Source organism: Dreissena polymorpha, chromosome 8 (assembly GCF_020536995.1).
Source record: "Dreissena polymorpha isolate Duluth1 chromosome 8, UMN_Dpol_1.0, whole genome shotgun sequence".
Lineage (NCBI taxonomy): Eukaryota > Metazoa > Mollusca > Bivalvia > Myida > Dreissenidae > Dreissena > Dreissena polymorpha.
Genome location: NC_068362.1, coordinates 73390292 through 73405704, shown reverse-complemented (window position 1 = coordinate 73405704; position 15413 = coordinate 73390292). Strand labels below are relative to the sequence as shown.

At 34.8% G+C, this 15413-nt stretch overlaps 1 protein-coding gene across 2 annotated transcripts in view; it reads left to right on the top strand.

The window, feature by feature from the left end:
- LOC127841976 (probable E3 ubiquitin-protein ligase HECTD2) overlaps positions 1 to 15413 on the top strand; it is a 64841-nt gene that overhangs the window by 9083 nt on the left and 40345 nt on the right. For both annotated transcript variants that reach the window (XM_052371204.1, XM_052371206.1), the window contains exon 4: positions 5738 to 5827. In XM_052371204.1, the coding sequence (XP_052227164.1) occupies positions 5738 to 5827 (90 nt within the window). The remainder of the gene's footprint in view (positions 1 to 5737; positions 5828 to 15413) is intronic.

The window sequence follows — 15413 nt, the reverse complement described above, 5'->3', positions numbered from 1 at the left end:
AACTGGGCTTAATGCATGTGCGTAAAGTGTCATCCCAGATTAGCCTGTGCAGTCCACACAGGCTAATCAGAATCAGGGACGACACTTTCCGCCTAAACTTGATTTTCAGTGAGGAAGACTTCCTTGAAAATAAAAATACCATTAAAGTGGAAAGTGTTGTCCCTAATTAGCCTGTGCAGACTGCACAGGCTAATCTGGGACTACACTTTACGCACATGCATTAAGCCCAGTTTTCTTATAACGCAGCTCATATATCAACAGTTGGGGCTCAATGGCTTCTGCTAGGATGAAGATATTGTGCTGAAATGTGTGTGAAGGTAGGTTACATGATGATCTAGCAAGAGGTGAAGGTAGGTTACATGATGATCTAGCAAGAGGTTGCATTTAGGCCAGAATTTTTTAATAAAATGATTTTCGGATTTTTTTTCTAAAAGTGTCGGGTAGGAGGACGGAAAAAAAAAGAAAAAAAAAAAGATGGGTGACCAAATATGCACTCATTTTAAAAATGTTATGGTATGAAGTTCTTTTTACTAAGCAACCACAGTGATTTTTTTCAAACATGTTGATGTGCAAAATGATCATAATCAGACTGTAGGTCTTGATGTGCAGTTTTTAAATTAGTTTGAATTTTAAAAATATCTTTACTATATATATATATAAGTTCAAAAGTTATGCAATCTTTTCACTTGTCTATAATAAACTTTTTGGTGATTTTTTGATGTTTTTTTTTCACAAGGAATCCACATGTTGCGTTAAAAATACTTTATCTCCACAAACAACCAATAAGCTATTGAGGTTTAAAAGAAACATTTATAGTTTATTGTCCAGTAAAAATCAATACCGCAGACAAATACAAATAGCATAATAAAACGCTTTTCAGGGGTTTCTCTGGCCCCAAAAAAGTTGTCGCCACTTTATCGCAGTGTGAAAACGGCTCGTAATTCAAACTTAATCAATAAGGACAATAATTTAAGGAACCTTACTACATCATAAATGAATAATGGCATTTACTATATTTTTATTACTCTGAGAAGTATGTTAATAAATAAATAACAATAAGTACCTTCATAAGTCTTAATATTAAAAGCTTTATTTTTATAAAACAAACATTTTTTCCACTTGATAAACCAGATAACCAACATAATATAATAACGTTAACAATAAAAATGTAACAGTATGCTGCATAAATGTTTCAGAATTATTTATTAAAACCTAGACTCACACAAATATATATCATCTGAAAGGAAAAATAAATCAAACATCAGAAAATAAAGCATCTCAATTCAAATTTTTAAACAGTTTATACATTTGGTCGTTTGGACATGATATACACCAACTTCTGTTTATTATCAAAGTTCACAAATTCTAAAACAACACCTTTTGTTAAAAGGTTTTCTGTTAGTTGTGGTGGTTGATTTCCAGGTTTAATTATTAAAAATGAATATTTTTTCACATCTTTTTCTTGACAGAAAGACCCAGGATAATTGCCACCATCCATTCTTGTTGTCTGAAATAACACAAAACATATTTGTACAAACTATATACAACAAATCAACACATAAATGTCACTATCTTAATATATGTCCGAATTTTAACATATTCGAAATATAGTACATCGAGTGAAGGACCTACTTTTGATTTCAGAAATAGTTGGTATCTTAATTAAAATATATCGTTCCCAGAACATTTTAATAATGGAACTGTTAAACACAAATGCCTGTTAAAACAAGGTTACATGTGTTTTTGTCATGGTATTGATTAAAGAAATAGCGTCCCTAATAATCGTTATAATTATTGATCTTCGTGACAGTTTATCCCAGGATAACATAATTGATAGTTCAATGTCATAAAGGAGCTGTTAATCAGATAATAACCCCTATAAACTTGACTATTTTATTTGGACATTCGTGGTTTGAAATCGTTTTAGAAACTGTTGATTTTGCGATTTTTGAACTTTTGGTACGAACCAGTTCGGAACAAAACCAAAGTTTCGTACCCATTGAAAATAACGAAAAAAACACATATTATATGCACAAATTCGTCACTACAACTACATTAAACAACACATAAAATTGTATTCTCCAGTGCTCACTCTGGCCTTCAGAAAATAATAGCCATATTTTTTTTCCTTAAAAAAATAATAGCCAAAACATATGCGGACTTTTCCGCAAAACGGTACTGAAGGCAAAAAAAAAAGAAAAAACCATGAATTTCATTTTATCTATGTTTTATTAAATGTATATCTATTGATTTAAGTTATAATATATATATATACTCAAAAACAAGCATAATATCAGTGTGTCATTTTCTTATAAAATATTATCATGGCTTTACAATAAAGAATACAATCAATGTTGTGGGTGTGACTTAACAAACCAGATCTCAGCTACAGTTACATACACATAAGAATTAAGGGCAGAGGCCCCAACCCACCCAGAGCACTAATTATACTATTTTTTATAGTTTTTCCAGTTGCAATTTTTGGTGAATACTCGAAATATTATAAACCACACCTTCCGTATCACCGCATGTGTATTCGTCATTCTATTTTGGCTGTTATGAACTTCGAAAATAAATCATAATGGACGAAAAATACAGTATCCGAAAACAGTAATCCGAACAATTGTACGCGTTTTGCGCATGAAATATGCATAATATAAAATATTAATATGCATAATCTAAAATGTGCATATCGTTCGACTACTTTATCTCTTAATACGGCGTTTGCCATCGGCCGCAATATTGTAGGCAGAGGCCAATATCAATTGTAAATGATTTATTCCAAAAATAACACTTTCGCAATGCCGATCATGTTTACATCAATTAACGTCACAGCGCGTGAGTTAAAATACACCACCTTAGTGTAATTCCAAACACGTGTTTCGTTAAAATTAGCTGACCATGGCATATGCCGGGTCCCTTTGAATTGGGAAAACCAGGTTACCTGGTTAAAAATTGGAATCATTATGTTAAAGCAGACGACAAACAGCGGTAATTACGGGGATAATTAGTTGATGGCGATTAAATAATTATTTCATCAAGCAATGTTCAACGTAATCTAATTGCAGAAAAAACGGCATGCAAAACAAAACCAGCCAACAATATTAGCGCCGATTTTCAATAATGACGATTAAATAATAATTGGCGAAAAATTAACAAAGATCTAACAGTTACCGATAATTGGTAAAGCACAGGGAGATTAAAGACGTTTTTTCCGAAATATATCACTGCTGTCGGACACTGATTGAGAAAAATGCTCTAGGCCACAATGTCGCAGAAGTTATTGACGCGTGTATGACAATACACAGGGTCGAGTGTGTACACAGGTAATCTCGTTATCGATTTTTCCTGCTTGATGGCCCGATTTGCAGGCGTTTGGCAATCGCGGGACAACATTTAGTGGCAATTTGATTTTTTATGTAGGCGGATAAAATAATCGCCATTTTTTCTAGACAATTTTAAGAAATAATAGCCAGTTGGATAAAATAATCGCCATTGGCGATAATGTCTGGCAGCAGCGTGAGCACTGATTCTCTAAAATATGACCGTATTTGTGCGTAAAATATGGAATGTTTAAAGTTGATAGGCGTAAATGGGTTTCGCATTTCGAGCACCTGTTAAATTAAAATCGTTCTTTTCTTATTGCTTTCATAATATTTTTTAGTCATTTTAATACTATCAATTTTATAAAATTGTAAAGAAATAATAAAATATTTACTTACAAATCGATTCCATTCAGGATTTTATTTGACGGTTGCATAATTATTGGGAAATTAGCAGACTTTGCTGATGAAAGCGTTGTAGCGTTCATCAACTTCTTGCACAAACAATGATGGCGTAGCTGTTAGTAAATTCCAGCACATGTACACGATGAAAAAGGTTCGCGTATTAATGAGGGTAATTAAAACTGGGTTTATTATGATGATTTATAACTCATTTGAACTTTTTCTAAAACCCGGCAAGCGTTTCGTGTTTAAAAGCCACCTTTTGGCATCCGAAGAAAAAAAGATTTTAAATTTTTTTTTTTTTTTGGTTTCGTCAAAAATTGGAGTCGGCGGGTCCGAAAATCATTTTATTAAAAAACTCTGGCCTTAGGGCCAGTCAGGTCATTGTCACTGTAACTAAAATTAGAATAAGAGTATGCACATAATAAGTTCATTTGTGATTGAGGTAATATTGTGCTTACATGCAGACCTATGATGGCATTGCGTTTAGGGCCATGGCCATCAAGGCCACTGTAACCCTAAAACAGAAAACTTGAGTTTGATTTAGGTATTTTACTGCTATTTTGTTTGTAGGTAGCATACCAGTACATAAAAACCTAGGGTAGAATGGCATTTGGAGCCAGTTGGGTCAAGCTTATTGTTTTTGAAAAGAGAAAAATGGTTTTCCCTCAATGACTTTAGTTCAGATGACGGTATTGTTTTCTAATTTTGTGTTTAGGCAGCTAATAAGAAAACCTTGCTTGTAAGTTAATTAATTTAAGCTAATAATTTGGTAAAACAAATATCTAGTTTTGTTGCATGGTCATTTTTCTTGTTTTTCTTTATACATTGTAATTTTCAAGTTTGAATATAGTTTATAACTTATACAGAATGATACTCAACTTAAATATATTCTTGTAATCATTATATCAAGAAACTGACAAAAAAGTACAATATACTAACAAGTTAAAGAAAATTCATGCTTCAAACTGTAATTAATGAAACAAGTTCTTTTGTTAATTAGTACAAAAGAATGTAAGCTAATCAGACAGAGGCAAAGTTTATCTCTAAATATTGACATTAATATGAATTATTGTTTTTATTCTAACATAATCTTACATATACATCAGTTATTTCAATAGAGCATTCAGAACAATAATCACATTATATTGGATTACTTTGCTCATGGCTCAATAAAATGAATATTCCACCACAAAGTCAGGAAGCGTTTAGCAATGCACATGTCCATTTGTACAAACTCAGCTCTTATTTTATTTTTAAACCATGCAAACCTCTTTTGTCTGTTTTTTTATTGATTATGGATTTCTTTAATTTTTAGGGGACTTATTCACAGATTTTTATTTAAAACTTTATTTTAATTATATTACCAAAAAACTGTAAGATTTGGAATATTAAAAAAAATAAATTGTTATTAGAAGGACAGAGATAAAAAAGTACCTGCCCTTTTGTTCGAACCCAGTGCCCCTAGAAGCAAACCACAACAACTAAACATTAAAGGCTTTTTAATTTGAATGGAGTTTTTGCTAAATTATGAAAAGCATCACACACACCTTATTGTTGTGCTGATTTTGATCAATGATTTTTAATGACTGAACATATATTTTAACATTTTTTTTAGTCAGGAGTGTTATTTTGCTTGTATGAATATATGAGCCGCGTTCTGAGAAAATCAAAGAATGTATTAAAGAGTCGCATTCTGAGAAAACTGGGCTTATTGCATGTGTGTAAAGTGTCGTCCCAGATTAGCCTGTGCAGTCTGCACAGGCTAATCAGGGATGACACTTTCCGCCTTTACTGGGTTTTTGTGTAGAAGAGACTTCCTTTAAACAAAAAATACCATAAAAGTGGAAAGTGTCATCCCTGATTAGCCTGTGCTGACTGCACAGGCTAATCTTGGACGACACTTTATGCACATGCATTAAACCCAGTTTTCTCAGAACGCGACTCATTAATACATTCTTGGATTGAATCTGTGACAATTGTTTAAATTGATATTTAATCTTCTTATTCAGCGAGACCCCCATAAAGAGTACAAGACAGTGGATGACCCAGGGCTTAAATTTGACCTCATCAGCGCAGTGTTTGACCTGATTCTTGGGCTGGTAAGTAGGTTTTACATTTTAACCCCCACCTTGATTGACCTGATATATACCTGTGGTATAAACTCTGTTTTAATCTTTTCAGCCAATAACCTTCTTTTTAATGGTGAAATTTCTCAACAAATAGTTGTTTATTTGACAGGGCAAGCGTACAACCTTTATTATATGATGCATGTACTTCTCTAAAATGAATATCTAATTTGTTTTCAATGCTTTGAAAAAGATGAAATTGTATTTGGATTGCAAAGTAAAACAGCTGTACATTTATTTCAAAAGTACTTAATGTTATTATGCTCCCATTCAAAGAAGAGGTGGTATATTTTTTGCTGGAAGTCGGTCGGTCGGTCTGTAGACCAGTTTGTTTCTGATCAATAACTCGTCAACGAATTGACAGATTGGCTTGATACTTCACATCATGTGCATTGACCTTTGACAGTATAAGACCCCTATTGAAATTAGGGTCACAAGGTCAAAGGTCAAGGTCTCTATCACAATAAGTGTGAAAATTGTTTCCGAACAATAACTTGTCCACGAATTGACCCATTGGCTTGATACTTCACATGTGCATTGGCCTTGGACAGTTGATGACCCCTATTGAAATTGGGGTCAGTAGTTCAAAGCCCTGTTTGGGGGGGCATGTCTCCTACAGCGGAACTCTTGTTAAATATTGGGCCCAAGTTTTTTATGCCCCCGAAACGAATGATCGAGTGTATAATATTTTTGGCCTGTCTGTCATTGTGTGTGAGTGTGTCACTGTGTGTGTCACTGTGTCCCTAAACTTTAACCAAAACTTTAACATTGGTCATAACTTTTTCACTATTGAAGATAGCAACTTGCTATTTGGCATGCGTGTACCGTAGGTTTCCACGTATAGCGCGCTCCCGTGTATAGCGCGCAGGCTGTTTTTTTAATGCAAAAATGGAGAAAAAAATATTTAAAGACAATAAAACCACCAAATCGGACCGAAAATGGCCGCCATTTTACTATTGCACAATCCAATAATCCGGGGCATTGAAAAGCTTAATTAAGCATTCAAAATAGGAAGCGTCATTATGATTAGGAGCATGGGTTGCATAGCACTATACTTTTCTGACAATTTTGTAATTTTCTAGCAAAAGATTAACAGTCCACGTACATTTTGTGAAAAACGTGAGAAAATAAGAATTAGTGTACATTGTGTGATTTTTCCTCGGTGAAAGCATGGGCATTACCGGTAAATTTGAATGTCGCATGGGAGACAGGGATACAGTTGTTGAGGTACACCACTGTTGAACGTTCAATATTTATACACACAAAATGCAATTGCATATCTTCACGTTTTCATGTGTCAATTAGTGATTCAAATGTCAATTAGCGTCTTAACAAGTCGTGGCACATTTAACTCAATAACATCTGCCAATTACGAAGTTCAAAATGATCCCCTTTCACACCTACCGTTACCCGCAAAAAAGACCTCGTTTGCACCTACCCTTGCCTGCTCTCCGGAATGTTGACAACAATCCCCATCGGAATTCATCAATAAAGAAGTGTAAAAACACAAACAAAGAAATGTCTGCAAGTTTATTCAAACAAATTTATTTTTGACCAAAACTTCTTCTAACGCATTCATATCTACCAGTAGCGCCTTCTTGTTGTTTCGACAATGGCCCCTCAGTCTGTACAATTATAGGGTGGTAGTTTTCTGTATAAAAAAAAAATTGCGGCCATTTTGATTATTTACGATTACACAACATATATTTTACCAATTTAGCAGCCAGAATAGCGTTGTATCAATGTATAGCGCGCACCAGCTTTTTAATTTGAATTTTGGAGGTAAAACACTGCGCGCTATAAGTGGAAACCTACGGTATCTCATGGAGCTTCACATTTTTAGTGGTGAAAGGTCAAGGTCATCCTTCAATGTCAAAGGTCAAAAAAAAACAAATCCAAGGGAAGTAATAAGCTTTTAAAGGGAGATAATTTCTAAACCTGCCAAATGATATATTGAAATTTTATTTCAAAGCGGCACCATAGGGAGCATTGTGTTTCCTGGCAGGTCGATACATCTGTAGTCGAGAAGACGCTGGACGACCTGTAATTAAATCTCAAATACACACACACACACCCACAACGAGCATTGTGTTTCTGACAAACACATCTCTTGTTACATTCTATGAAACAGTTTATATGTAAATGCCGAGGCATTCAGTTTCTCGATTTGAGACGCATTACTGTGTCAGATGCAAGAAGGAACACAATCATTTTAAACACATGCAAAGATATATAGGGTACAAAGTGTATAATACAAAATGGGCATGGCAGAAAGACAGACCAGTCTTGTGACATTTTCTTATAATTTTCTAAATACAATTACTTATTTAGCAAAAAAAATGTAATCAAAGTCTTTAAGCAGTCTTTTCATTTGTCATAAATTGTTTGCAAAAAAATTAGTTAATTTTAGAAGACATTGACATTTTTTGTTGGGGACCAGTCCAGAGGGACAGGAGGGGGAAGCAAAGAGGAGCAGAATGCAGCACCCTGGTGTTTTGATCTAGATCTTGATATATACATACAACTTTAATATTGGCATTATATGTTCCTAAGCTCATTTGTTTGTTCTGTGATGTCATTGGTTACCTGACCAGGTAGAAATTGCTCTTTCACAGACAAATAGTACATGCTCCCATTAAATTAAAGGCATTGGAAGCTGCTTTATTTACATAGCTGTTGTTTAAACAAAACTAGTGTGACGTTTCTATAAATAATCAATTTTCCTGTCTTTTGAACTGGAAATTATGTAAATATCTATGATTGACTTTGCAGACAATGCATGAACAATAAATGTTTAATGCAACTTGTGTGCTAACAGACATTGCATGCAGGGCTCAACATTAACGGTTGTCCTATTGCCCCTGGCAAGTAAAAGTAAGGTCCGGGCAAGTTAATTTATAATCTAGTTGTCCGCCCTGGCAAGTGCAAAAAAGAACACAGCATTTAATTTAGACTTTTATTAGACTTTAATTGCTGTAATCATTTGGTTAAATGTGCAAACATAAAAAAATGGTTTTGTGGTGTTGATCTTCATTAAAAAATATGAGGTTAACAGTTAATGTAATATTTCATGTTTGGGCAAATGGCTTTACGTTCAGGGCAACTAGATTTTCTAAGTACTTGCCCGGCAGGGCAAATTGGTTTTTAGGTTAATGTTGAGCCCTGATTGCATGTCCATTATTACCAGGAAATCTTAGAATAATGTTAATGTGCTATATTGTCAAAAACATTGTTTGCACTTTCTTGTTGATTTAGTTTGTATCTTGTACTGTATGATATGAAGGAAGATAATACTATTTAACCCTTTACCACTAAGATACGTATTTTCACACATTTGTAATCCCTTAGAAAGTTATAATTAATTTAAGACCTTTCTTACAAGATTCAAGTTTTTAAGGCTTCATTTCCAAACCTTAGATACTGATGAGCATGCAGCAAACAGTCTTTATCCTAATAAATGCGCCTGGGCGCAATGAAAATCACAAAGAGGGCGCGTTTATTTAACCACCCTTTAGGTGATTTATATGAGCCAACACCTAACATGTGTTTACCGGTATTTGCAAAAAGTTCCAAGTTCATTGAGCAATCGTAAACATATCACAATTAGTTTTAACTGTAACAGTACGCGTGGCTTGGATAGCAACAGTGTTAATAAGTGAAGGTTTATGGTTATGGTAGATATCTTGTAAACCACACCAAAATATTTTCTGGTTGAATTGGGCCTAGCAATAAAATGAATCAGGTGAAGATATGCAGATAATAAGGATTGTGTTCACACATAAAACAGACATCCATAATATTTGAACTTTGGAGGAATGTTCCCAATGTGAACAACTATAGCAACACAATCACTCATTCCAAAACCTGGGAAAAACTTAGAATCCTTATCAGTTCTCCCAAACCAACCAAATGATATCATTAAAGATATAAAATCAGAAATACTTAATATACTATTTCGCTAATGATTGTTTTCTCATCTTGGAGGCGAAAGTGAAATTCTGCGAGATGGATTGTAACGCGTTATTGTAACAGGGCCACAATTTGTGTCGTTTGAGCATAGTCCGAAATTCCTAACACTGAACAGTGCTACATCTTTTGAATTGAGCACATACGCAGTGATGTTGCAAAAATTCAGAGGTTGTATCGTGAATCAGCATATTACATATTCGAAAATATTCATGCGTGTCTGTTGGCGATATGTAAAAGTCACTAAGATGAAAACTGAGTAAAACAGCTACGCCTAAAAAGCGCATTAGTGCTCTATACCTATGTTTATGTCAGCGTTGTTGACACCGTGTGAACTGCTCGGGTAACAAGTAAAGCATAAACAGCAATGTGTATATACTTTTATTCCTTCACATACAAGATACGAAGATTATTGTATATTTTGAATTTGTATATGGTGTCAAAAATCAAAAGTTTTGTACAGGGAACTTTCATTATGAATTTATATTCTTGGCGAGTTATTTCTATGAAATAATAAGGATGATAAAAAGTGCACACAAAACTCGACCCGTGCGCTATGACACACACTTTATAAATTTGAATGGCGTGTGTTCATTTCAAACTTGCGATTGATTTTGAAAAATGAATTGCGTGTTAAATTATGCCATAGCGAACATCTTCAGTGTCTTCAGCGCTTTGATTGTAATATGCACACAGAAAAGAATATTCACTTATTCTGGGATTGTCATCCTATTCAAAAGTTTTGGATGGATATAAAAAACTTTATTTACGACAAGTTAGAAAGGTTAGAAAACTTGGAGCTAAATTATGCAACTATATCTTTTTGTAATTTGATCCTAACTGATGCTAACAATTCACATGTCATTAACTTCATAATATTGTTGGCTAAATATTTTATATTTAAATGCAAACAGGAGAAAACAGCACCAATAGTAGAAATTTTTGTACCATTTTTTAATACTAGAATTAAACTCGAGGAATTAATCGCAACAACACAAAACAAACTACATATATTTTATACTCGCTGGGCGCATTTTTTTACCAATTAATACACCTACCCTAAAAACATCTTTACACATACTCAATTACATAAGAACACCTACCTTAAAGCAACAAACACCCCTTTTTTCTTTCTTTTTTTAGCTCACCTGATTGCTCAGGTGAGCTTTTCTGACCGGTCTTTGTCCAACGTATGTCCGTCCGTCCGTAAACATTTGCTCGTAAACACTCTAGGGTCACATATCTTGTCCCACCTTCATGAAACTTGGTCAGATGCTTTGTCCCAATGAAATCTCGGCTGAGTTCAAAACTGGGTTGTGCCGGGTCAAAAACTAGGTCACTAGGTCAAAAAAAAGACAAACCTTGTAAACACTGTAGAAGTCACATTTCATGCCCAATCTTCACGTAACTTTGTCAAAATGTTTGTCTTAATGATATCTTGGTTGAGTTCAAAAGTGGTTCCGATCCGTTGAAAAACATGGCCTCCAGTGGGCGGGGCAGTTTTCCTTATTCGGCTATAGAGAAACCTTGTAAACACTGTAGAAGTCACAATTTTTGCCCAATCATCATGAATGTTGGTCAAAACATTGGTTCAATTGATGTCTCGGACGAGTTCGAAAATGGTCAAGATCGGTGAAAAAACATGGCAGCCAGTGGGCAGGGCATTTTTCTCTATATGTATATAGTGGCAGTACTCCCTATTTGGCTATAGAGAAACCTTGTAAACACTCTGGAAGTCACAATTTTTGCCCAATCATCATGACAGTTGGTCAAAACATTGGTTTTATTCATATCTCGGACGAGTTTGAAAATGATCGGGATCGGTGAAAAAACATTGCCGCCAGTGGGCGGGGCATTTTTATCTATATGTTTATAGTGAAAACATGTTAACACAGTAGAAGTCACATTTTTGGCCCAATTTACATGAAATTTGCTCAGAACATTCGTTTCCTTGATACAAGAGTTGAGTTCAAAAATGGTTCAGGACAGTTGAATAGCATGGCTGCTGGGAGGAAGGGCAGTTTTCTTATTATGCCCCCCCCCCCCCCCCCCCTTTCAAAGAAGAAAGGTATATTGTTTTGCTCATGTCGGTCCGTCCGTCCACCAGATGGTTTCCGGATGATAACTCAAGAGCGCTTCTGCCAAGGATCATGAAACTTTATAGGTGCATTGATCATGACTCACAGATGACCCCTATTGATTTTCAGGTCACTAGGTCAAAGGTCAAGGTCACAATGACCCGAAATAGTAAAATTGTTTCCGGATGATAACTCAAGAACACAAAAAAAAATTAGGCCTAGGATCATGAAACTTCATAGATACATTCATCATGACTCGCAGATGACCCCTATTGATTTTCAGGTCACTAGGTTAGAGGTCAGGGTCACGGTGACCTAAAGCAGTAAAATGGTTTCCGGATGATAACTCAAGAACGCTTATGCCTAGGATATGAAAGTTCATAGATACATTTATCATGACTCGCAGATAACCCCTATTGATTTTCAGGTCACTAGGTCAAAGGTAAAGGTCACGAAGACCCGAAATAGTAAAATGGTTTCCGGATGATAACTCAAGAACGCTTAGGCCTAGGATCATGAAACTTCATAGGTACATTGATCATAACTCGTAGATGACCCCTATTGATTTTTAGGTCACTAGGTCAAAGGTCAAGGTCACGATGACCCGAAACAGTAAAATAGTTTCCGGATGATAATTCAAGAACACTTAGGCCTAGGACCATGAAACTTCATAGGTACATTGATCATGACTCGTAGATGACCCCAATTGATTTTCAGGTCACTAGGTCAAAGGTCAAGGTCACGGTGACCCAAAATAGTAAAATGGTTTCCAGATGATAACTCAAGAACGCTTATGCCTAGGATCATAAAACTTCATAGGTATATTGATTATGACTAGAAGATGACCCCTTTTGATTTTCAGGTCACTAGGTCAAAGGTCAAGGTCACGGTGACCTGAAATAGTAAAATGGTTTCTGGATGATAACTCAAGAACGCTTATGCCTAGGATCATGAAACTTCATAGGTACAATGATCATGAATCGCAGATGACCCCTATTGATTTTCAGGTCACTAGGTCAAAGGTCAAGGTCACAGTGACTTGAAATAGTAAAATGGTTTCTGGATGATAACTCAAGAACGCTTATGCCTAGGTTCATGAAACTTCATAGGTATATTGATCATTACTCGCAGATGGCCCTTAAAGATTATCAGGTCACTAGGTCGCAGTTCAAGGTCACAGTGCCAAAAAACGTATTCACGCAATGGCTGTCAAGGTCACGGTGACTCAACTTAGAAAAATGGTTTCCGGATGATAACTCAAGAATGCTTATGCCTAGGATCATGAAATTTCATAGGTACATTGATCATGACTCGCAGATAAAATAATGAAGATACTTGACCAGGATGTTTGTCTGGACAATCTCTAGGTCAAGTTTTACATTTGGTAAAGATTGAATGAACCGACTCCTCTCAGGTGAGCGAACTAGGGCCATCTTGGCCTTCTTGTTGTATATTTGTATTATAACCTTTATTGACCTGTGTAACATTACACCATTTTTGCAAACTTTTAAATATTGTTTGAAACTAATTCAAACATATTCATTTCACACCAACTATTGTCTTCACAGATGCTATGTACCACAAGCAGTGTCCGACAAATTTCTTATTTTTCAGGTAGCCCACTGGGCTACCAATAAAAATATTTGGTAGCCCATAAAAAATTTCTTACAAAATGATAAGAGGCAGGTTTTCATCTTTATTTTATTTCTTCATTTACATATACATAATATGTATACATACATATACATAAAACAGCAAGTAGTCTGATGTACATGTAGTCAATATCGTAAATTAATGTTACAGTACAGGCACCGTGTACTTAAATGTAAATGTACCAAAGAAAATCATATACTACATGTAGATATTACATGTACGTGCACATGTATGTGTACTTAAATTCGGACAGCACGTTAAGTTGTAAACGTAAATAAAGCGTTTAGATGATCAATACGATTGACTCGTATGGTGTTAATCAATGCAATTGCCCTTTTTAACAACAAATACCGAGTTTCAAGAAATCAAGAGTATTAAAGCATTTATTTACTTGTGTTCGATTTTAAGTACTGTCCGAATTTACGTATTGCATCCGTATGTTACGTCACTTGTGTGCAGTCAGTATACAATACAATAATTGTTTCAATAATGAAGGAACTCGTGTTTACATGATATTTTTTAAGAGAAAATGTCAATGCCAAACAATTCGCGATATACCCCGGTACTTTAGTTAAAATTCACAACGAAACTTTTAATGGAAATTAAACGATCTCAATGTTGTACCCGCTACGAAATTTTTTATTTACAAATTAATACACCCACGCCAATTTTCGCACGCTTTTTATCAGGACAAAGAAATTCATTTCTTAAATGTAGAATTTTGTAACCTAAAATAGCTGTACACAACGCGTGCAAACCGTGGCAGGTTATTTACGCATGTTGCAATACAACGGTCCTGATTGGGAGCTTATTTAATCATATCTTTAAATAGAACCATATGCCGAAATTCATTTGACACTTTAGAAAATTTCAAACGTTTGTGTTTATGACTCTTATTGTCTATATTACCCACCCATAATTTGGTTTTAAAAATATAAATCGGGTATATATGGGATTATTGATAAACAGTCGATAAATCCAATTATTAATTGACAATGCAAACTAATTAGCAGGTGTTAACCGCGTTCACAAAGTTGTCATTAATATTCATTTTCGGTTTCGTTACCGTTTTGAAGAATCCGCTATTGTTTTGATATATTTAATGTTTGGCGTCCTTCGATATTTAACGACATCAAAAACGTTGTCGCTATTACTCATTGTTGCGGTAAACAAAGAATTCCAAACTGCAAAATGATGTTGCATCATGTGCGCCAACTATCCAACCGGCTCTCATTATATTATTAGCAGACGACAAATGTTGATTCTGATTGGATGATTAAAATACACTGTTACTGTTTAAGACATTACCGCAAGTGATCGGTGACTGATTAGATAATTGATTGCACTTTGTTATCGGATTATAAGCAATACACAGTGTACAAACACATGGTCAGCGTGTTTATTCTACGTATGTCTGTCAATAAACCGGGCTACCACTCTTATAGATTTATAGTAGCCCGGGGGGTGTCAGCTGGAAAATTTCAGTAGCCCGATGAAAAATTTCGGTAGCCCCCGGGCTCCGGGCAATGGATTTGTCGGACACTGCACAAGTAATATAAAAAACTTTGTGAAACATGTTGCTCAATGTATGTATTTTCTAGTAATATGTAATAGGCAAAATACACATGCTTTATCTACAACAATCATAGCCTTCAAAAATGCTTTGTACCATTATATAGTAATACATTGTGAAACAAACATACTAATTGTGTGTATATTTGACATATTATGTATTATGTTATATGCTAGGTGTATTATGTTTACGAAAAAAATTAAAAAATGGAATTTAAAAAAAAAGGTTTCAAAATCTGTGTTTAGGTTTGGAAAAATGCTTATAACTTTTATGTCCCTTGAGAGATAAT